Source organism: Myotis davidii, unplaced genomic scaffold (assembly GCF_000327345.1).
Source record: "Myotis davidii unplaced genomic scaffold, ASM32734v1 scaffold201, whole genome shotgun sequence".
In the NCBI taxonomy this organism is placed as follows: Eukaryota; Metazoa; Chordata; class Mammalia; order Chiroptera; family Vespertilionidae; genus Myotis; species Myotis davidii.
Genome location: NW_006297819.1, coordinates 5333036 through 5355250, shown reverse-complemented (window position 1 = coordinate 5355250; position 22215 = coordinate 5333036). Strand labels below are relative to the sequence as shown.

Below are 22215 nucleotides of genomic sequence, written 5' to 3'. Positions count from 1 at the left end.
CACTTAGGTTGAAAATTCCTGTTATACAGCCAAGGGGCAAAGATAATTCAAAAACTAAGTTTAAAATAGAAACCAATGTCTGAGAGCCAAACCGGTGCCCTGAAGAAAAACCTACCCAGAGTGCTTAGTAGATTAAGGGCTGGGAAAATTGATAGCAACATTTTGTATTCAATTCTGTTTCAAACACTAAATATACAAATCAATCAGTGTTACTGCATTTAGAGATTTGAGCTCTATGATCATTATTTATTTTTTGTACATTAGCATTATTGATGACACTTTCACATTTAAAGGCTATATAGGAATTTTACAATACATAGAGTCACTCTTACCTGCTGAAGCAAATATAAACAAATACTCCCATGTCTACTTTTGAAAGCTGCACATTCCACTTAGCAGGAAAAGTAATAGACTACAGAGACTTCCCCAAAATAAAAAACCAAAGAGGGTGCTAAACTTTCCTGAAAGCCAGACTTTAATCACACAAAGGCATTTTATTGTAAGTTATATGCAAAGCAACTAAGTTCTTCAGAAAGTAAAAATAAAAATTAAATAGATCAACATTTAAGATATACTAGAACAAAAAAACTGAATAAATACGATAAAGGTAATAATATATTACTCAAGAAAAACCTTAAGTTAGAGCATCAGCCCACAGACCAAAGGGTCACGAGCTCAATTCTTGGCCAAGGGCACATATCTTCGTTGCAGGTTTGATCCCCACCCCTCCGTCAGAGCGTGAGCGGGAGGCAACCAAACCATGTGTCTCTCTGGTGATTTTGTTTCTCTCTCCCCCTCCACTGTTTCCCTTCCATTCTCTTAAAAAAAAAAAAAAATCACTGGAAAGAATATCCTCAAATGTGGATTAAAAAAGAAGAAGAAGTAGAAAGAAAACCTTAAAGTACTTGAGAAATTACTAGCATATGAAACTTTAATTTCCCTATAGTCGAAATTTTATTTGCAGGAGGTTGCAGGTTGGTTAGTTGTTGGAAATCTATTTGTAAGGTCAAAAATAAAATAATTGCTTTATTTCTTTGTTCTATTTGTACAAAGTCACAGGATCTTTGTAGGTTTTAGCTGAAAGAAGGACAAAAACTTGAAAGCAGGGAAAGGGGAATGGAAGCTCAAGAATGTACCACTGAAAACAAACGGTCACACTTGACCTCACTTATGACACATGGGTGGAAAGAGCGAACCAGCCTTCTTCATTTTGTTTCTCAATCTGTTGAACAAAGATGCAAAAAGGATTTTTTTAGAAAGTAATCAGAAACAGGAGACCATTCAAGTACATAGAATCAAAGTTACCCTATGCCACTGAGTGGTACTAAAAAGTAAACTGCTACTGGCAATTTTTATTTCTAACAGACACTCATAAATAACTGATCCCCTGGTCAACTGGAATCCTTGTTGATTTACGAGACCTAATTTTTTAAAAAAGATAAATCCAGTATTTTATGCAAATCATATGTATAACTTTTAAAAATAAGTCATTTGATTTTGTAAATTAAATCTTAATAAATTCCAGAAACTAAGAGCAAATTATACAAAATAGCTTAAAGCTTTTTTAGAATACAATAGACAGCAAAGGACACATCTAGTGTTGGACAATTGAGATATATGAGTCTATCAATTAATTTGGGCTGCAAGTACTCAGTTAATTGAAACATTCACTATTTGGTCTAATTACTAAAGTTAGTAATAAGAACAGCAAAGATTTTCCCCTGTATCAGAGAGCTGTTAGCTCAAATTTGCAAATGTAATGTTTGTGATTTGAAAGATATTCTCACAATTTGCTATGACCAAACACTCAGAGGAACCATATTTTGCTGTATTACCAACACAGAGAAATGCCTTTTGCAAAAAAATTGGATATATTGTAAGATATAGTTTCTATACAATCCTATAGTAAATTAGAATACAAGAAAACTATGTAAGACTTTTTTTTTTACTCTTTGTACATAACTCTTACCCCGGGGGACCTCAGATATGGCACACTGGGGTAAAATGACACGGAAAGTGACCACCCCAGGGCTGACTATCCCAAGCCCCACCCACACACAGCAAGGACTGGGCACTAGTATCTCAGTATACCTACAAGGTGTTCAAGGCACACCTTCGAGGCCTGCCACACTATTTGGGAAGCTCTGCCTAAAGCCAGTAATTTCCAGTCTTTAAAGATTGTTAAAATCCTATTGAATTTTCTTATTCCTTAGTTATCCTAGAAAACAAAAGTAGTATATGGCTTATTTGTTTTTCTAATGAAGGTGAATTAATATATCTTTTCTTCTCACATTTTTATATCATCTTTAGAACAGCATAAATAATAATAAAGAATGGAAATTACTGTCCAGCTATTGTGGCTAAGTTGGTTGAGCGTTGACCCAGGCACCAGGAGGTCACTGGTTCAATTCCTAGTCAGGAGACATGCCTGGATTTTGGGCTTGATCCCCAGTAGGGGGTGTTTCTCTCTCATAGATGTTTCTATCTCTCTCCCTGTCCCTTCCTCTCTCTGAAATTAATAAACACACACACACACATACACAAATGGAAATCACTAAAAATAGCCACCTTTCACCCTTGCCCTCCTGCCCCTATACAGTACACATTTCACAATTACATTTTATCATATACCTTTGCTCTTGGATTAACAGGTGTGAATCGCCCACTTCCCGAGGTGGCATTTAATGGAGAACAAGAATTACTAGTAGCCCCTGAAGATCTATTTGTGAGGAATAAAAGGGAGAGAGTAATCTGTCATTATTAATCTTCAAAAATTATGTAAGACTGACAATTCCCAATACTGGCACAAGCTTGAGAAAGTATGGCTGACTTAGATCCAAAGAAGGTAAATTATTTGCAACATATTTTCACCAACCTAAGTCTTTTTTTAAATTAACAGGCTTTCCTTTTTTAAGAGTTATTTTAGATTTACAGAAAGACTTAGTATAAAGATCCAAGCGTTCCAATATATTCCTCAACCCCTCCTCCCAGTTTTCCCTTTTATGAATACCTCGTACCAGTGTGGTACATTTGTTACAACTGTAACACTGATACATTATTATTAACTAAATCTATTGTTTATGTTAGGGCCCATGCATCGTGTTATACATTCTATAGGTTTTGACAAATGTACAGTATCATGTATCCACCATTACAGTATCACACTAACAAGTTTAAAACATTTAAGGGGGAAAAGGATGTGCTGGGGTGAAGAAGGCCCAGGCAGTGGAAGAGTAACAAGACCTGGAGAATGCAGTGCAATAGCAGGCATGCAGCGGTGACAGAAAGCCAGGTAGGTCCATCCCTAGTGTCACCATTTATCAACATGTGGCACATGCAGGCAAATCACACAGGTAGCTCTATGAACTTCAGTTTTATTTTAATATGAGAGGAAAATACCAGTGGTTAATTTACCCACCCTGTCACATAGTATCTCCCAATTTTGTCACCCATTAAGCATTCTATATATGTGCTGTTATCCCATTTTTGTTTCTCAATAGCCAACCCATGCTTTCTACTCATTGAAGGCTTGTTCCTCATGCCTCTCCTTTCCCCCCCAAAATTCTCCTCGCCGACTACTTTATTTTCTTTTCATCGGTGAGTCTGCCTGAACCTAAGTCAGATATCATGCACTTCCTTTTCTCACAAAGAGAATAAAACAGATGCCATATTCTTGATTTTTTTTTAAAGTAACTATTCCCATTGTAACCCTACCTTCTTGAATTTATTCCACTGATAGGAGAGACAGTACTGCATTTCGAGGTTTCTGGGGCCTCTGCTCCTGGAACAGATACTTCAATTGTCCTCTTTCCTCCTTCTAAAATATAAAAGTAAACATTATTCCATTACCTTTCATTAAAATAAAAATTAAAAATGTAATGATTTCTGTCTTACTGCAGATTTCAATATTATAAATTTGGAGGTTCTTTCTATATTTTTATCATTATGGCCCACAGATACACTTGGAGGAATTTTTTTAAAATGACCTGTGAGAAATAACTTTAGTGTTAGTGTCAATTCAGTAGCATGCCAGTCATAGAGAGCCAGAACCTTCAGGCAAGTGGTATCATGTCAGATCTGGAAGTGAAGAGCTAGTCCTAAAGATCTTGAGATATTTGTCAAAAGCAGCTTATCTAAAGTTTTTCCCCCCAATAAAAAGAAAAGAAGAAAAAATCTAAAGTCTTTTAGTAAAATTTTAAATCTTCTAAATCTTTTACATTACTCTTACGGAAGACTTTTAAATAGATGAAGAGCTCACCTGGCCAATGGTAATAATTATGTACCTTTTCAATATTTCGGAAGTTATCAATCAACAGATATTTACTATTTACTAATGGAACACTTTATGTCCATCCCAGTCAGTTTTGCCAAAGCTCCCATAAATCATTACTTAAAACCAGTGATTTTGAGCTTTAGGTGGTAATGAAACATACCCTATTTACACATCCCTTGGTTACCCTAGAAAACAAAAAGGCTCTATGGCATAGAGTTTTTACTCTATAATTACAACCCACAGTGGTTCCTTGTGAAACCAAGAATTTTACTTAAAAAAAGAATATCTTAAGAATATAACCACTAAAATGGCAAGAATACAAGTGCAAATTTACCAATTTGCTTTAGAACTTCAGACAAATCATATAACCTATTTACACCTCAGTTTACTTATTTATCAAACAAGTATGGTATCAACTCTGTCTACTCTCATGGTGTGTTGGGGACAAAATGAGGTAACAAACGAAAATAGTTTCACTTAAAAATCTATTGAAACAGAAGATGTCTTATTTAATCACAAAATTATTCTTAAAAGTAATCTGCTTTTTCTTCATTGTACTTAGCACTAACTGACATTATCTCATATATTCATTTGCTTATTTGTTTATGGCCTGCTCCTCAACTTGACTACTGAAGTTGTCAATCTGGGCAAGGGCTTGTCCTCTTCCATGTGGTATCCCCAGTGTCCAGAACATAGCAGACACATAGTAGGTGTTCATACATTCTGAGTGATTTAATTTATTCATTCTTATTAGGAGTTGCATCTAGATTTTGAGACTACGAAGAACAGTAGACAAAATTATCCACTGAAGAAGCCTAAATTAAAGAAGGGCCCTGGGGATACGCATTACCCATCAGTAATCTCCAAGAGTCCACTCTCTGAGTCTGTAGTTTCAAAAAGGAAATAACTTCTGAGAGGAAAAGTCTTATTGGCAGATGCCTTAAAGGAAACCTACGTCGACCAGCCAGAGGACACCGAATCTTTCTAACACACGAATGCCTGAACACCTGAGCGAATGCACCACTCACTGATGCAGCTTTTTCTATTCCTGACAATTAGAACTCTCTCTCATATGAGCCAAAAATCAGTCTCTTCATAGCCTTTGTGTAGCCCTACCCCTTGAGAATCTTAATAATTCAATTTCTGACTGAAGAGCAACTTGAGATCCACTTCATCTCATCAGTTCCTTTTGCATATGAACACTACAATAACTAATTTTTCAGTTACTGCTCTATTATTTAGAATCCCCTCTAGTGTGTTTCATATCTTAAATGTACAAATAGATTAAAAAGCTTAATTTACCAATTAAAATGTTTTCATAATTTTAACAGGATAACTTAATTTTTTGCTGATGAAATTCTAAATTATAATTTTGCTCAGTAAATTATAGACTGTAATGAGTCCACTTCCACGTAGAGCAACTTAGGAACCCAGACACCGGAGATTCCTGCAGGCACCTTGGGGGAATGTCCCAACAGGAGACCGGCCTTCCAGATCTATCAGTCACTTATTCTGCGACTTAGTCTTTTTTTTCTATGTAAAATTGAAGGCACTGAAATATATGCTCTCTGAGAGTTCCTTCAGTTCAATATATACTTGCAAAATCAAGAAAGTAAAAACTTAGCTTTTAAACTGTCTACCTTTTAAATCAGGAATTTGTGGCCAATCAGTCCAAGCTCTGAGAGGTGACTGAATAGGTGATGTCGGTGGAGAGGAAGGGTTTAAACCAACAAGTTTTTGCTGCTCTATTAACTGCAAGAGCTTTCCGCGAGCCTCCATACTCTGCCGGTTCAGTTCCGCAATCCGCTCCTCCATGCTATTTGGTGTTAGAGGCCGTGTTGCTGGAAAAGTCTTTAAAAAAAGAGGCAAAATTCCGTATTAAAAACAATCCAAACAATTTTGACTGTTTGTAAAACTAAACCTCCACTAAGAGCCAGCAAGTTAGTGTTCATAGCCCTTGCTGTGTGCAGACCTGAATAACAAACTAAAAATAAAATTTACAAGTCACTTAATTGAAAAATTAGGGCTAAAACAAAGGGATGCCAATTCTTCTAATACTGGTGCCACATGTCCTCTAGTCTCTCTGCCCATGGAGAGTGTCTGTGGGACAAAGTTTTCCTGCATCTCCTAGTGTTTGCTGAACTACACAAAAGATCACATGAGCAAAGACAACTTCTAAAGACCTGGCTTCTGAGTAACATACATATAAATACCAGATCTGGGGTCCGAGTCACAAGGATCTGCTGTAGTTGAAAGAGATGATTCTATAATTATAATCTTCATTCATGCACCATGAATTATTTGGCAAAGATTTCTAGGACCCTTATCATTCTTTCTGGCCATATGTCAGCCTCCCCAGGCCACTTGTGGCCTAAGATATCTCACTCAAGACAGTTGGTGCCTTAGCCTGATCTATATACTAATTAGAAAAGAAGGCAAAATCAATTTTTAACTTTCCTGCCATTTTTAAACTAAGACGTTGCCTATTTCCAATCAACTTCAAAACTCGGTCAACAACGTCTCCTATGACTCAAAATTGAGGCAGTTTATACTTATAACACACCTGTGCCGAGGCTACTGCCCACTCCTAATACTCCTTCCCGGCTCCTCTCCTGCCAGACCCTTCTGACTACTATTTCTGTCACTCAAGACCCATCTTACCCTGACTGCCCATGAGCCAGTGCTGACAGACGTGTACCCCTAACCTACCATCTCCCACCTCCTGACCTTCCTCCTGGACGCACATGACTCACTTCTGATAAAGTCCTCATGGAAGCAATTACCCCTGAAACTCCTAACCCAGGATGCCTGCCTGCCCCTAACAACTGCTCCAACACTGTCCTGTCCCTATCAGAAGTCTGACAGGAGCCTCTCTGGCTCATAATAAAGTAAAAGGAAGCTTCTCCCATCCCTGGGACCAGGGGAAGAATGTAGGTTATCAACTCTCCCCAATTGGTACTTAGGATCCCTTTTCTCTCACAAATAAGGAAATGAAGGTCCAAGTTACCATGTTAACCCACAGCTTATTTAACTTACAAAATTCTTGCACTATAATATTCAGACTTTTGCTACTCAAAGTATAGCCTTTGGACTGGCATGATTTGGGAATTTATTAGAAATGCACAGGGCCTACCTCAGACCTATTCAATCAGAAAAAGCATTTGAGCAAGATCCCAGATGATTTATATGTACATTAAAGTCTGACTTTAAAAATCCTTTCTATAGCAAAATGCATTCTGTGTCCTAAAAAATTAATGATTCATGAGTTGAGGGCCAACTACACATAGTTCTTTTTTATGAGCCCCTTTAAGAGTAAAAATGCTTTCAATTAAATTGTAGTTGTGTGGCAAATTTTTAAGTCATATTAATTCTGCATGTTACATTTAAAACTTCATTCCTAGCCTAATTTTAGCTTTGCTACATTTTACCTTCATCCTATTTTCCTCATTCATTCCTCTTTTTTATTTTATGTTGTCCTCTTTTACTGTATCTGAGATAGAAACTGACAAATAACTTCTACTTCTCTTGTGATGAGGACATGACCAGGCATAAGCCATCTAGCACAGCCTCAGAGATATCCTGGAAAGAAGCGCTTTAAGATGCTCCAGCAATGGACCTAAATTTCTATATGTCCATAGTCAGTCCTTAACTGGTACTCACAGCACTCATGTTGCTTGTATGACTTGTCCCCTGTTTGTTTAACTCTCGAAGTCCATCCCCTTGCTCTCCCCCTGGCCAAAGAATATTATTCAGATGAGCCCTGATAGCTGAATTCTGCAGTGTCAACTCAGCAATTTGTGCCATGATGTTTTTTCTTTGTAGTAATGACTCATCTGCTCTAAGCTGTTGCCCATCCCCCAGTACTGGGGGCTCTTCTGAGAATGCAGGGTTTCTGGGTTGCTGAGTATTTGAGAGGGAATTGCACAGGGGCTGTGAGAGGTTGACAAAAGGAGCCTCGGTTTTGTTTTCCAAATCTTCTCCCATGTGAGAGACCCTCCACCTCTGGGTGAAGAGATGACTCTCGTCACTTGAATTCTGAATATCTGTGCTGGGCGGTGAGGTCTTCTTTTCCCAATTTTGTTCCTTCTCAATTATTTCCACAGTTGGAGGAATTCGTGGAGCAGGACGAGTTTGAACGGTCCTCCTCAATACTGTAGATAAAATTTTAAAATAACAAATATGTATTATTTAGCCATAGATTGGCGGTGTAATCATCTCATTAGCCCATCACGGTAGTTAGAGAAGTATTTCAACAGAAGGAGTTTCTGAAGGTCTAAATTGACCTGCAATGCCACCACTAACAATCAAGCATGAAGACTTTGATTATCTACTCATGAGTAGTTAATTAAACAAAACAGAAATAAATTAGTAGCTAAATTAGAAATTAAGCTTTGATATACCTTAAAGCTTAATCAGTATGCTTGTGAAAAACCACCTGCCAAGTCCACATTTTCACATTACATTAACTCACATCTGGGAATCTTGTGGGTGAGAACAATAAAGATAATAATATAAACTGAGGATGGTCAGGAAAGGCATCTCTGAAGAAGTAAAAATTTTAAATAATTACATATGTGGCAGAAGTAGAGCAAATAACATTACAGGCAGGGAACAACAGATGTGAAAGCCTCAAAATAGGAAAGAGCGAAGAAAGGAGGCCAGGCTAGCTGTAGCATAGCAACGAGAGGAACTGGAAACGGATGAGACCGGAGAGGTGTGCAGGGACATTTCTTGCAGAGCTCTTTAAGCCACGTTTGGAATTTTCCAATTTAATCCAAGAACAATAGACTGCAGAAGATTTGGCAATGACTCAATTTACATTTCTTAAATGTTGTGGATAACTGGAAGATCCAGGATTGAAGAAATCAATAAGCAACTGTGGTAATCTAGAAGACAGACAATGGTAGCTTTGACTAAGGTATGTTGGTATAAAGAAAGAGAGAAGTAGAAAACTTGGGAAGTATTTTGGCAATAGAATTGAAATGATGAACTGGAAATGGGGAGTAAGATCATGGCATGCACAACTGAATAGAAGTTGATGCCATGCACTGAGATGGAGAAGATAAGAAGAACAGATTTGGGGGAAGGTTGAGTATCAAAAACTCAGTTCTGAACGTGTAAGTTTAAGGTGCATTATGTTCAAAACTGGAATTCTCTGGCAGACAGAAAATACTGGAAGCCATGAGAATGAGTGAGATTACACAGAGAGAAAGAATAGAGTGAGGGAAAAAACAATACCAAGACATGAAGAACTTAACATTTAGAGTCAGGTAAAGGATAGAAAGCAAGCAAAGCAGATAGAAATGAAGCAGCCAGAGATGTAAAAATGTCTTATATTAATTATGGAGAGCCCCTCCAGATAAACAGAAATTAAATTGGGATAAAAATGATTGCTCCTTGGGTAGGTCAAGAGGTATGTGAGGAAGAGATCCCTGTATATGCTTTTTATTCCTTGGCCACATGCAAATAGGAATTAGAACTAACACTTTAAAATAAAGAAGGAATGGAATATAAGAAAATGAAAACAGTATATATATTTATACTAGTCTTTCAAGCGTGGCATTAAACAAAAATAGAGATAAGTTAATAGCTAAGGGAAATATTTATGATGGAAAATTCTAAAGCAACATTCTCCAGTATGGTAGCCTCTGGCCACATGTGGCTATTCATATTCAAATTTAAATTAACTAAAATAAAATATTCCGTTCCTCAGTCACTGGAACATTTCAGGTGCTCAACAGCCCCACCCTTGGCTAGTAGCTACCATACTGAATGGAGCAGATACAGAACATTTTCATCATCACAGAAAGTCCTACTGGACAGAGAGCTGAGCCCTGATTAAGGGCCTTATGTATCTCCCATTTTTATCCATATGTTCAATTTAACTAAAAAGTTCTCTATATGTAAGCATTCTGAACAAAATGCTGAAAATATGATAATAAAACTCTACCATTTCAGAATACAGATTCAAGGATAGTTCTATCTACACACTGCAAAAGGAATGTGCCATGTTATTTTCCACACAAAACCCACTGCAAATACTAACAAAATGTTGTCTATATCAATATAATTTGCCTTAATGAACATTTTGTTTATTTGCAATCAGAGTAAAAATATTTATAGTAATTGTTTCTTTAAAAAATATTAGGATATTTTAGTATTGCCAATGAAAAACAATTTACAGTATCTCAAAAGAGATCATTAGATAAGCCTTTTAATACAATGCAAACATGTGAAAAATTACTTTAAAAAATGAAAGTCTAACTTGAACAGAAATCAGATTTGATATCATATTTCCTAAAGTTAGCCAGTTAATAATATTCTGTAGCCCTCTAAAGAGGAAATATCGAATCAAAGAATTATAGAGCTGAAGGGATATTAAAGATAAAGGAAAATCCTCTCACTGCAAAGATAGGAAAACTGAAGTCCAGAAAAGGTATAAAAAGTATTAGCCCTATACCTCACAGCTAGTCAAACAAATCTTATAATGGCAAAGATTTGCCATTTTCTTTAACCCTTATGGGCTTTTCAAATCCTCTATTGGGAACATACATCAAAGTACAGAAAATCTGACAAAATTTATATGTCTCAAAGACAATAAATGTTATTCTTCTGTCCTCCCTCCTACAGAAGAAAATACATACTCTAATTAAAGAAACAAAAATTTAGTCAAATCAGGGCTAAATAACATTTTTCTAAAAACTTTGCCTGAAAGTCTAAAGTAGTTTTTGATTGAAGAACTCTTTGGAAAATGAAATGATTTTTATAGCTCCAGAAAATGCACATGTGGACAAATAAATATAATTTTCCAAACAATGAAGCAATCCATGGAGATTCTGAAGACCACGCATGAAATCCAAGTTAAGAATCTGTGAGCCAAGGGCCCCCTTTTGGTTCTCTGAACAGCACCTTCTGAAAGGCGACAAAAAGGCAGCCAAGAAGAAAGTGGGTGATCCCAGAAAGATTGGTGTGATGTGAAAGGACCAGCTCTGTTCAATATAAGAAATACTAGAAAAACACTAGTCGCGAGAGCTCAAGGAACCAAAATCGCATCTGATGGTCTCAGGGTCGTGTTTTTGAAGCAAGCCTAGCTATCTGCAAAATGATGAAGTGGCATTTAGAAAATCCAAGCTAATTACTGAGGATGTTCAGGGCAAAACTGCCTGACTAATTTCCATAGCATGGATCTTACCCATGACAAAATGTGCTTCCTGGTAAAGAAAAAAAAAAAAAAATGGCAGACCGTGATTAAAGCTCATGTTGATGTCAAGACTACCAATGGTTATTTGCTTCATCTAGTCTGTGTTGGTTTTACTAGAAAATGCAAAAGTCAGATTCAGAAGACCCTTGCTCAGTATCAATAAGTCTGCCAAATCTGGACGAAGATGATAGACATCAAGACCCGAGAGTGCAAATAACTTGAAAGAAGTGGTCAATAAAATGATTCCAGATAGCATTGGAAAACACATATTTATTCACTCCACGATGTCTTTGTTAGGAAGTCAAATGCGGAAGAAGCCCAAGTTAGAGTTGGGAAAACTCATGGAGCTTCACGGTGAAGGAAGCAGTTCCGGAAAAACCACTGGGAGGAGACAGGTGCTAAAGCTGAATAAACTGATGGATATGAGCCCCTAGTCCAAGAATCTGCTTAAAATTCAGACTTTTAATGGTGACAAATAAAAATCCTATTTGTGATTTTGTAAAAATCTATGAGCTAAGTATTAACAATTATTTTTTAGAAATTTTATTTCAACTCTATATATGTGCTGCAAAAGTGACTCTAAAGCAATTTTTAATTGTCCACAGACTTTCATTACCTATTTCCCTTAACTGACTGAGCTAAAGTTTTGATGAGAAAGAGGTTAATAACTAGATCTGACTTATAAAATCTCTCAGGTCGTGGCTCTCACCTTTCCTTGGTTAAACATTCATTACTCTTTAGAGAATAGTCTCCTCTTGTTTCTTACTCTTCCCCATGCCCTGGACCGTAGGGACAAATGGGATTCCCCTCACTCCATGTTTTAATTCAGAGGGCTTTGATCCCTTGATTTGAGCTTAACATTTATAATGCCTAATGGAAAATGTATGTAATGAAACTCAATGTCACATTTCACCATAAGCATAGCATACATGATGTAAACCACCCCATCCTCCTTCGGCTTAAAGGTTATGTATGGTAATCAGTATCTTTTTAATTCTGTTTATCAGGTAATGATGCACACATGGATTACATATATGAAGCATAAAAAACAACCACCATGTAATTTTAGAAGAAGCCTGCTTACCATCCTGCAGAGGAGAGAATTCTGAGTTGCTCTTCTGCCGGGGTGGTGTTAACAACACAGCCGGCTCAAATATGTGTGCTGGAAAATTGTTGGCTACATTCACACTATCTGGAGGGTTTGGCACTTGAGATAGTTTAACAGGCAAGTCTTCCTGTGGGAATTCACGCACTTCTTCCCCTCGAAACATCAATGGCATGGAGACATTAGCATTTACAACTGAAGCCTCTGAAGAAGATGAGAGGCTATTAGTACGTCAAGGAACGCTGGCACATTTAGGTATGTCTACTTCAAAGCATTTCCATAGAGGGCAAAATCAGGCGGCCTCGAGAGCCTTTACTTTTTAGGCCATACCCTCCTTTAGCAGGAACTCCCAGGGTAGGTTCCTACGGGGCCAGCACTGGGAAGAAGTGGCTGTTTTTGAGAAAAGTACGGAGGACCTCAAGCCCTTAGGACCTGATCTAGCCATGGAGTTTATCTCATGCATATTAAATTTTAGTCAGCCACTTCTTAGAATCTCTCCCTAGGAAACACTCTGAAATGCATAAACACTTTCCACACAGAGATACTCATCAACGTATTACTTAGAAGTAAAAAACATGAAAAAGCCTAAATGTTCTATTCAACCGATGGCACATGAGGTGAAAAAGGTTTTCAAACCATTACCCAATAAACAAAAGTTATGAATTTCTAAAGTTCAGTGTTTTCTGTTTTCTTCCCAAGACCATTTCTTCTCCACCTGAGCCTGAGGCACCATGATTAAAAGTACTGGCATTAAGTCCTTCTCATGATCTAGGAAGCTAGTTCTGCTACTCTTTATTTGTGTGACTTTGCTAAGTTGCCAACCCTCGCTAAGCCTTAGTTTTCTCATCTAAAAAATGGGGACAGTAACATCTACCTCATAAGACTATTATGAGGATTAAATGAAATAATACATGTAAAACACTTTAAAAGTATCTGGCATAGAACAGGTATCCAATAAATATTAGCAGCAATTATAGTGGTGACAATGTTATATATGCAATAACCCCATATAAGTTTCTGGTTTCGTTCATTTGTTTACTCTATAAATATTTTAATGCCAATCTGGAATAATAAGACCCACTCACCTGGATTGTCCATAATTTTACTACTCGTGGCTCCCTTTTCTGCTGCCAGACTTGCTTGGTTGTTATTTATCACTGGACAGCTCTTAATGGCATGTGTGATCGATATAAGCTGCTCATCTGTTGTGACCATATACTGCTGAAGTCTCGCCTAGCAAAAAAAGAATGAAATAACATTGTTGGCATGTCAGACATCAAATCATCACCTAGATTTGTATAACTATATCATTATTTTAAATACTCTAGGAACTTCTGACTTTCATTCAAATACTAAAATAATACATTCATAAGAATACATAATTATAAATATTTTAAAAGTCTCATGATAGAGGAAATGTTAAACTATGGAATATTATTAATTAATAAATACATGCTACAACAATAAGAATTAACCTTTTTATAAGGCTTTCAACTTACAAAACCTTTTATATAGATGATATTGACTCAAACTACCCCAAGAGACAGTTATATCAGATGCAGGAAACTAAACAGAATATAACACAGGCTTTTAAAGTGATAAACATGAGCACTATAAACATTTATGGTCATATCCTATCTAATAACGAGGGAATATGATAACTGACCCTCACATCGTCACAAAGATGGCGGCGCCCACAGCCAATAAGGAGGGAATATGCTAATTGACTGCTACACCCTCAAAGATGGCGGTGCCCACAGCCACAAGATGGCAGCGCCCAAATTCCACACTCATATATCCAATGGCCTACTCAACATCTCCATCTAGAACTGACAGAGGCTTCTAGAACTTACCATGCACAAAACCAAACTCCTTGTGACCCACCCTGACTCATCAATAACAGCTCCACCCTTCTGACTGCCCAGGCCAAAACTTTGAATCACCTTGAACTCTTCTCTTACATCTTCTCCTTTACCCCATATCCAAGCCATCAGCAAATCCTACTGATTACCTTCAAAATATATTCAGAATTTGGCCACTTTTCACAACTTTTTCCACTTCCAACCTAGACCACGCTGTCCTATCTCACCTGAATTTTCCCAATAACTCCTGTCTGTAATACATTGCTTCAGTGTTTAACCACCTAGAGTACAGTCCTATACTATTCCCAAACAAGGCTGAGGCACCTTGGGGCAACACAGTGAACTCTTAGGGGCCCCACAGGACATTTCATATTTTTAAGGGAAACACAAATGTTCTGTGAGGTACCAGTGAACTACTAGCTTGAGGCAGTTCACATTAGACCAAGATATGTTCCTTTTGATTATGCCATATATTCACAAGGCTGGATTTTAGTAGTTGCTATGCTAAAAAGCAATGCTGCATAAAAATTATTGTGGAACAGGAAATAAGAGTGATGGTGTCCAATATCATTCCAAGCTTTCAGAAGCTGTGCAATGCCCACTAGGTATACATATTCCAATAGTAAATAATTGTGGTTATTTCATCACAAATAAAAATATGACTTTTTCTATCAATTTACATGCATCATTTTTTTCAAATAGCACATAAGTTAAGACAAATACTTCATAAGTCATTTGAACCTAACTATTTAATAAATGAAAGTGTTAGGTATTTCTTTTGGCCTAGGGGTGTCTTAAGATACTAAGGGCACCATAAACTAAGAAAGAGCAGTATTCTCTGTCCTAGAGCCAACATACTAGCCCAAACTGATCCCCTTAAAACTGACAAAAGATCATGTCTCTTCTCTACTCAAAACCCTTCAGTGGTCTCCCATCTCACTCAGTATAACAGCCCCACATGATCAGGCTTATCTGCTCTTGTCTGCTACTACTCTCTTTCCCACATTCTACTCCTACCACACTGGTCTCCTTAATGTTTCTGAGCTCAATAGCCACCCTCCCACCTCAAGGCCTTTGCAGTTGTTACTCAGTTCAATGGCTCATCTCTCAGCTATCTGCATGCTCGCTCCCTCACCTCCTTCAGGCTTTTGCTCAAATGTCACCTCCTCAGGAAGGCATGGACCATCCCATTTACAACTTCCCATCAGAGGCACGTCCTGTGCCTCTTACCTGCTTTATTTTTCTTTATAGTACACTAGAGGCCCAGTGCACGAAATTCATGCGTGGATATGGTCCCTAGGCCTGGCCTATGATCAGGGCCATCTTCCCCAGCTGCCCGTAGCCGGCCCCGCCACCTGCTGCCACCCACCCCCAGTTCCGTTTGCCACCAGGTGATTGGTGCCTGACAGCTGGGGGAAGGGACCAAGAGGCCAGCTGTTCCCGTCCACTCACCAGCCCTGCCCCCACAGCGGGTGGCCATCAGGCAATGGGTTGTTCTGCCTTTAGGGTCAATTTGCATATTACCCTTTTATTATATAGGATATCACCATCACCATTTAACTTATAATATACTTTACTTTTTCTTCTTTTTAAGACTTATTTAGAACATACGCTCTACGAGGGCAAAGATTTTTTTTTGTTCACTACTATATTTCTTGTACCTAAAAAAGTGCCAAGCCCAGAATAGGTGCTCAATAAAAATTTGTTGAGCAAATTAGTACATTATAAAACTGCCCATCTTCCCAGAATTGAAAACCTTATGTTCACTCAAGATAAAAAGAAATGAAATGCTAATACATGCTACAACATAGATGAACCTTGAAAACATTGTGCTAAGTGAAAGAAGTCAGACACAAAAGACCACATATTGCATGATTCTATTTATATGTAATATCCCAATTAGACAAATCTATAGAAACATAAAGTAGATTTGTAGTTGCCCAGGGCTGGATGGAGGAGAGAAGAGAGGGCGGCTGATGGGTTTCTCTTTGGGGTGACACATATGTTCTGAAATTAGGTAATGGTGTTGGTGAATATACTAAAACCCACTGAATTGTAGACTTTAAAAGGAAGAATTAAATGGCATGTGAACTATATACATCATTTAAAAAAATTTCATGATTGATATCTACTGTCCATTTATACAAATGCAACTTGTCTACCAACTAATGCTTTTCTATTCTCTTTTGGCTGATAAATAAAGTTGTAATAACCACCATTTGAGAACAAACAGATGAACAAAAATGTCTCTGTCCTCAAGCAGCTCACAGTTTTGATGACAGGTACCCATGTATGTGTAACACAATTTGGTAAATACAATGAGAGCAATATCCAGAGAATATCAAAAGTGCACAAAGGAAGAATATTTAATGCAGCATGGAGGCAAGAAGGTTTTCTAGAAGAAATACTTATACAGTATTAAAAAGGAATGATTAGCCATATCTAAAAAATATGAATTTACTATAAACAACTCAATGACATACAACTGCAGAAGGATTCTTCAAATAGTGTCTTCTACTGTTCTGAAATTAACAGTAGCTATCATAACACTCATTAAACATTTTTAATAAACTACTATAATATTGGTAGTTATCACTTAAAGATAGATTCTGTCTTCCCACTATTTAGTAAGTTTCTTGAAGATAGTTGACTTATTCTATATACTACTTATAGTCCAAATTTCTATATAGTACCTCCAATATAATAGATGTTCAATAAAAACTAACATTGATGATAATAAAGACGTACAAGTAATACATCAGCACAACTAAACCAAAGGCAACTAGAAGGAATCTCAGACAGCCTTAAAGATGTTTTATACTAGTAAACACAGAACATTTTGGGATCTCATCTAAGTACCTGGGTAGCAGTATTTTCTTCTCTAAGAAGTAGAATTTCAGCTGTCAGAGCATCAATGAGCTCTCGATGATCACCTAATGCCTGCTCCAGTTTCTGCCTTGTCTCTTCTTCTTTACGCAGTTGAAGCTCACTCTAAAAAAAAATCAAATAAACTCCCATCAATAGCATCACTTGTTGAAAACTAAAAGTTTCTACTCAAAGTTGTCAAAAAAGAAAATACTTACAAAGTATATATTATGTGACAATAATGAGAGTTAAATATTTTTATTAAAAGGTATATATTTCATTAAAATATACAGCTTTATCCTCTCCCCTTCTTCAAATAGAACACAATAAACAGGCTGGTATATAGAATTGAATAACTAAAATTTTGTAGAAGGAAGTGGAGGGAAGTACATATACATATTGCTTGAATACACATCGACCATCTCTGGAAGGATATACTGGTGTCTGGTAATAGTTGGCTACACAGAAGCAAAACTGGTTAAATGGAAGTTAGGGGTGGGAATTAGATTTTTCATCACATACTCTTCCGTGTCTCTGAATTTCACACCATGTGAATAGATCACCAATTTGAAAATTAAATGTTAAAATATAATCCTCCTATATAATAAAAGCCTAATATGCAAATTGCTCGACCAGGAGTTCAACCACTCGCTATGATGTGCGCTGACCCCCAGGGAGCGGCGTGGAACGTGGCGGGCGTCAGCAACACGGCGCTGGCAGCAGGTGGCAGTGGAGGTGCTGCTGGCCCTAATGTGCCCCAACGAGAGCGGGACTGCAGCGGGATGGTGGAGCAGGTGAGTGGGAGGCACCAGGCCAAGGCAGGTGCGAGCGGGGGTCCCGATCACCCCACAGACAGCGACCAGTGGCAGCAGCAGGAGGCAGGGCTGCTGCCTGGCTCCCAGGTACTGAGGGAGCCGGGCAGGGGACCCGGCCCTAACCAACTGCCCCGCAAACAGGTAGTGGAGCAGGTGGCGGGGCGGGGGGAGGGCCAGGCCATGGCGGTGTGCCAAGCAGGGCTGTGGGGCTGCAAGGTTGTGGGTGCGAGCTGGGGCTGTGAGCCTGGGGGCATGAGCTGGGGCCCAATCCCCACAGGCCACCGTGAAGGACCACCCGTGCACAAATTTGTGCACCAGGCCTCTCATTTAAAATAAATGACAACAGGTTTAAGTGGTTGAGCTTTGTAAAGCAAGTGATTAACTAAAAAGTACTTGCTTCTAAGCCTGTAATACTTTCGGAGCCAAAAGTACACTCCTGGAGATCCCTGACTTGAGGGTGGAAGAATGTTAAGACTCTCCTGACTCAGACACCATAATAAATCTTTCACTAAAAAGCAATTTTCTGAAGACCTCTGAATTGAAACCTCTGAGTTACAGAGGTGAATCAAATTTTTAAATAATAACATTTCCTCAAATATTTGTCATATTTTATGTTTAACAAATTTAAACACATAAAAATAGTTTGAATAGATTTTTTAAAAGATGAACTACATAAGCTAACTTTAATTCCACAGCATTCTGAGGATTATTATTCACAAATGAATTAAAGAAACAATTCTTGCTTGTCTTATAAATGATTTCACCACAATAAAATATCTGCCACTAAGATACTGAAGGAAAGCCCAAGTTACCAGTCATGAGATAACATAAGGGATTTCCTTAATCTGTGTCTACAGATAACAGGCATGCTATTCTCCAAACTGAACTAAAAGGGAGCAGGAAGCAGAGGAAAGCAGCAGAATGAGGACACATTAATAGCTCTATTTAATCTATAACTGCCAAATAATATTAGTCCATATTAGCACAAGATATTTTACTTATAGCAGATTTACTTTCCTAATTACAGTTCACTAAGGCTCATATTAAAATCAGCATCACTTACCTGAGCATGTACCTACATGACAGCTGATGCACGAATCAGCTTATAGAGGAAAATGAAGAGGATAAACTTCCACTGCACATAACCTAAAACTGAGGCATTTTAAACAAAGCTATTCAAACGTGATTATACTTTACTTGGAAGTTGCAAACAATTAGATGTAGAGAAAAAACCCTACACCTTTCCACCATCACTCTGAAGAGGAGACCCTACTAACCTCACGTGCTTACCTCTTTAAGGTACCGAACCAGGCGACAGAGGGAGCTCACCAGTGACAGGGTGAAGCCTGTAAGACCCTGGCTGCTCTGAGGTTCCTTGACTTCGCGTCCAGTCGACCGCTCATACTCTTCCATTTCGTGTTCCACTTCATGTATCATGTGCTTGAGGACATCCAGGCTGGGATTGGTGCTACTTGATAAGTCTGTGGAGGCTGTGCTAGATGACAGCATGTTTCCCTTCTGCTTGGAAGGGGCACACAACTCCGGTTTTCTTTTCACTGATAAATGACAGAAATCATTCTATTTTAAGATCAGGAAAAATTACACCAGAAAACTACTAGAAAAACCTTGGGCTGTTGTTCACAATTTATAAAACATTTTTATAGAAGTTACCACAATTTTATCACAAAAATCTATTCTGATTAAACCGGGTTTACACAATCTATAAGGAATGTACAGAACCAGCATTCTACAAGGCTACATGGGACAAAAGGAGGAATTCCTTAGCTACGACTCAATAAATTCATACTTAGCTAGATCCAACTGGATGATTGAAAGGAAAAGCATTCATTAAGACATTAAGATGGCCATGTCAAGTTACATGTCTAATAATTCATCTTTGTGAATTAAGGGACAGAACCTTTATTTAACAGCTGCTTTTGCTTCCTGGAGTTCAGCACTTGTCCCACAACGTAGCTGGAGTCTAGAGACTCAGAAGATTCTTCAGGCTGAAGCCTGGTGTGGACTCTCTTGACAGCATTGGTCGCATTCAGAGCAGCTAAAACAAAAGGTATTTCCAAAAGCATCTCAGGTGAAAAAAAATGATTAAAGCGTTTCAATTCACAGGTCAATCAGTATTTTACTCAATTAGGCTAAGACAGTCAAAACTCAAATAACTTCTTTAAAGATTACTGTATTCAAGAAAGAAAAAAAATATAGCAAGCTATTATCTGTAAGAAATAATATAATGTGAAAACAAACCTTTTTTTTCCTCTGATGGAGAGGTGGATGATGGAGTCCCTAGAGGGCTTGTTATTTGTGACTGTGTTGCTATTTTCTGCTGAATATCAGTCCACAGTTTACTAATTATCTCAGAATTATCTTCCTTTAGTTGGTGAAGGAACCTGTAAATTATGGGACAACAAGCTATATATTACAATTAATAAGTGCCATCATTTACACTGTTCAACTGTTTACATGTTTGATTTGAAGAAACTTTTCATAATTCATAATCAAAGAAAACATGATTTGCTTTAACTTATGAGAGAGAACTAAAATACCAGTCTTCTTTTTTTAAAAAAAAAATATATACTTTTATTGAAGAAGGGAGAGGAAGAACAAGATAGAAACATCAATAATGAGAGAGAATCATTGATCAGCTGCCTCCTGCACACCCTCTGGGGATTCAGCCCGGGGATGTGCTACAACTGGGATTTGAATAGTGACCTCCTGGTCCATAGGTCAGTGCTCAACCACTGAGCCACACTGGCCAGGCTAAAATATCAGTCTTCTTAGTGTTAGAAGAAATCATTCCATCTCCCTCCCAGTATCCAGCCTATACTGGCGCCTAAAGCAGGGACTTTCCCCTTTCTGAAGTGGAAAAAGTACAAGACTTGGTCCCTTCTGGTTTCTCTCTCCTACTAAAAGCCTGTTCCCAGAGCATCATCTCTGCTCATCACTGAAATAAAGTGATTGGAGCAGACTCTACCCTGTGTGTTGAGAAGTTGGGAGAGGGAGTGGAAAGAAGAGCTACAGCGTAGATAATTAGAGAGCTAAGCTCTATGCTGTAATCATCTTCATCATTGATAAAGCTAATATTTTAATCTCCAAATGTCTATTTCTCAATTAGACTGAGACTTAAAAGAGCTAGGAGACCAGCCGTGGCCAGTTTGGCTTAGTGGACAGAGCACTGGCTCACGGACTGAAGGTCCCAGGTTTGATCCTGGTCAAGGGCATGTACCTGGGTTGCAGGCTTGATCCCCTGCCCTGGTTGAGGCATGTACAGGAGGCAACGAATCGATGTATCTCTTTCACATCGATGTTTCTTTCTCTCTGCCTCTCCTCCTCCCTTCTATTCTCTCTAAAAATCAATGGAAAAATATCCTCAAGTGAGGATTAACAAAAAAAAAAAAAAAAAGAGCTAGGGGACAAAAAAGCAGAAACAACCCAAACATCCACCAACTGATGAATGTGATATATCCACACAATGAAATATTATGAAACCATTAAATGAAGCACTGATATATCTATGTCATGGATGAATCTTGAAAACATACTAAGTAAAACACATCAAACACAAAAGACCACATATTGCATGATTCTATATATATGAAATGTCCAGAATTAGCAAATCTACAGAGATAGAAAATAGACCAAATGAATAGATTAGGTAGGGATCAAGAGTTTGAGGTTACCCAGTATGGGTTTTCTTTTAGGAGTAATGCAAATGTTTTAAAATTAATTGTAGGTTGTACAAATCTGTGAATATATTAAAAATCATCAAATATTATACTTTAAATATATTTTTATTGATTTCAGAGAGGAAGGGAGAGGGATAAAGAGATAGAAACATCAATGATGAGAGAGAATTGGCTGCCTCCTGCACACCCCAACCGGGGATAAAGCCTGCAACCCATGAATGCATCCTGACCAGAAATCAAACTATGACCTCCTGGTTCATAGGTTGATGCTCAACCATTAAGCTACACCTGCCAGACCAAATATTACACTTTAAATTGGTAGACTGTGTAGTATCCTATATAATAAAAGGCTAATACGCAAATCAACCCAACAGTGAAATGACCAGCTGCTATACA

At 37.9% G+C, this 22215-nt stretch overlaps 1 protein-coding gene across 7 annotated transcripts in view; it reads right to left on the bottom strand.

Moving 5' to 3' along the window:
* Window positions 1-838: 838 nt before the first annotated feature.
* Window positions 839-22215, bottom strand: part of SPICE1 (spindle and centriole associated protein 1) — a 52207-nt gene continuing 30830 nt past the window's right edge. For 6 of the 7 annotated variants that reach the window (XM_006773604.2, XM_006773605.2, XM_006773606.2 and 3 more), the window contains exons 8-18: window positions 20381-20523; window positions 20040-20177; window positions 19412-19677; window positions 17301-17432; window positions 13665-13812; window positions 12559-12783; window positions 7934-8424; window positions 5914-6124; window positions 3715-3817; window positions 2632-2719; window positions 839-1222 (exon numbers count right to left, since the gene is read on the bottom strand). In XM_006773604.2, coding sequence (XP_006773667.1) covers window positions 1169-1222; window positions 2632-2719; window positions 3715-3817; window positions 5914-6124; window positions 7934-8424; window positions 12559-12783; window positions 13665-13812; window positions 17301-17432; window positions 19412-19677; window positions 20040-20177; window positions 20381-20523 — 1999 coding nt within the window. In that variant the 3' untranslated portion in view covers window positions 839-1168. The remainder of the gene's footprint in view (window positions 1223-2631; window positions 2720-3714; window positions 3818-5913; window positions 6125-7933; window positions 8425-12558; window positions 12784-13664; window positions 13813-17300; window positions 17433-19411; window positions 19678-20039; window positions 20178-20380; window positions 20524-22215) is intronic. The other variant, XM_015570397.1, reaches the window with a different exon arrangement.